The following is an 835-nucleotide window of genomic DNA, read 5'->3' as shown; positions in this document are numbered from 1 at the left end:
GGGGGGGGGGGGGGGGGGGGGGGGGGGGGCGGCGGGGCCGCAGAGGGGGCGAGGGAAGGGGTGCCTCACGCTGCCCCGTGCCAGGCGCGGTCGGGGAGCCGGGCTCGGTGCCCCGCGTCGCCTTCTCGGCCGCCCTGGGCACGCAGCGCACGGAGCCGGGCACCGTCCCCTTCGACCAGGTGCTGCTCAACGACGGCGGCGCCTACGACCCCGAGACAGGTGAGGGCCCCTGGGTGCTCCGGGGGCTGCGGGGTGCTTTTGGGGTCAGGCGTGTCGCAGGAGGGGCTGTGGGTAGGCAGTCACGGGGTGCACGGTGCCTGTGTGGTGCCAGCCGGGGCTCTGGGACGGTGCCGTGCCTGCCCCGGGATCCCCGCCGGCCTTGGCGATGCGGCTCCGGGGGCGCAGGGCTCCCGGCAGGTCCGTGACCCCCCGTTCCCGTCGCAGGCACGTTCACGGCGCCGGTGCCCGGGCGCTACCTGGTGAGCGCGGTGCTCACGGGGCACCGGGGCGAGGCGCTGGAGGCCGTCCTGTCCCGCTCCGGCCACGGCATCGCCCGCCTGGACTCGGCCGGCTTCCAGCCCGAGGGGCTGGAGAAGGGGCCGGTGGCGGCGCGGGGCCCCAGCCCCGGTGCCCTCGGCGTGTTCAGCCTGCTGCTGCCGCTGGCGGCCGGCGAGACGCTCTGCGTGGACCTGGTGTCGGGGCGCCTGGCGCACGCCCCCGACGAGCCCCTCACCACCTTCAGCGCCGCGCTGCTCTACGACTCCGAGGAGCCCTAGAGCCGCCGGGGGCACGGCCGGCCCCGCCGGGACCCCCGCCCCACCCCGTTATTTATCAG

General features: G+C 77.7%; 1 protein-coding gene across 4 annotated transcripts in view; it reads left to right on the top strand.

Annotated features, from left to right (window-relative positions):
* EMILIN1 (elastin microfibril interfacer 1) overlaps nt 1-829 on the top strand; it is an 8,703-nt gene extending 7,874 nt beyond the window's left edge. For all 4 annotated transcript variants that reach the window (XM_041409984.1, XM_041409983.1, XM_041409982.1 and 1 more), the window contains 2 exons: nt 85-219; nt 445-829. In XM_041409984.1, the coding sequence (XP_041265918.1) occupies nt 85-219; nt 445-776 (467 nt within the window). In that variant the 3' untranslated portion in view covers nt 777-829. The remainder of the gene's footprint in view (nt 1-84; nt 220-444) is intronic.
* The last annotated feature ends 6 nt before the right edge of the window (nt 830-835 follow it).

This window comes from Onychostruthus taczanowskii, unplaced genomic scaffold, assembly GCF_017590055.1.
Source record: "Onychostruthus taczanowskii isolate IOZ18803 unplaced genomic scaffold, ASM1759005v1 scaffold317, whole genome shotgun sequence".
NCBI classification, from domain to species: domain Eukaryota; kingdom Metazoa; phylum Chordata; class Aves; order Passeriformes; family Passeridae; genus Onychostruthus; species Onychostruthus taczanowskii.
This window is presented reverse-complemented; position numbering and strand designations above follow the sequence as displayed.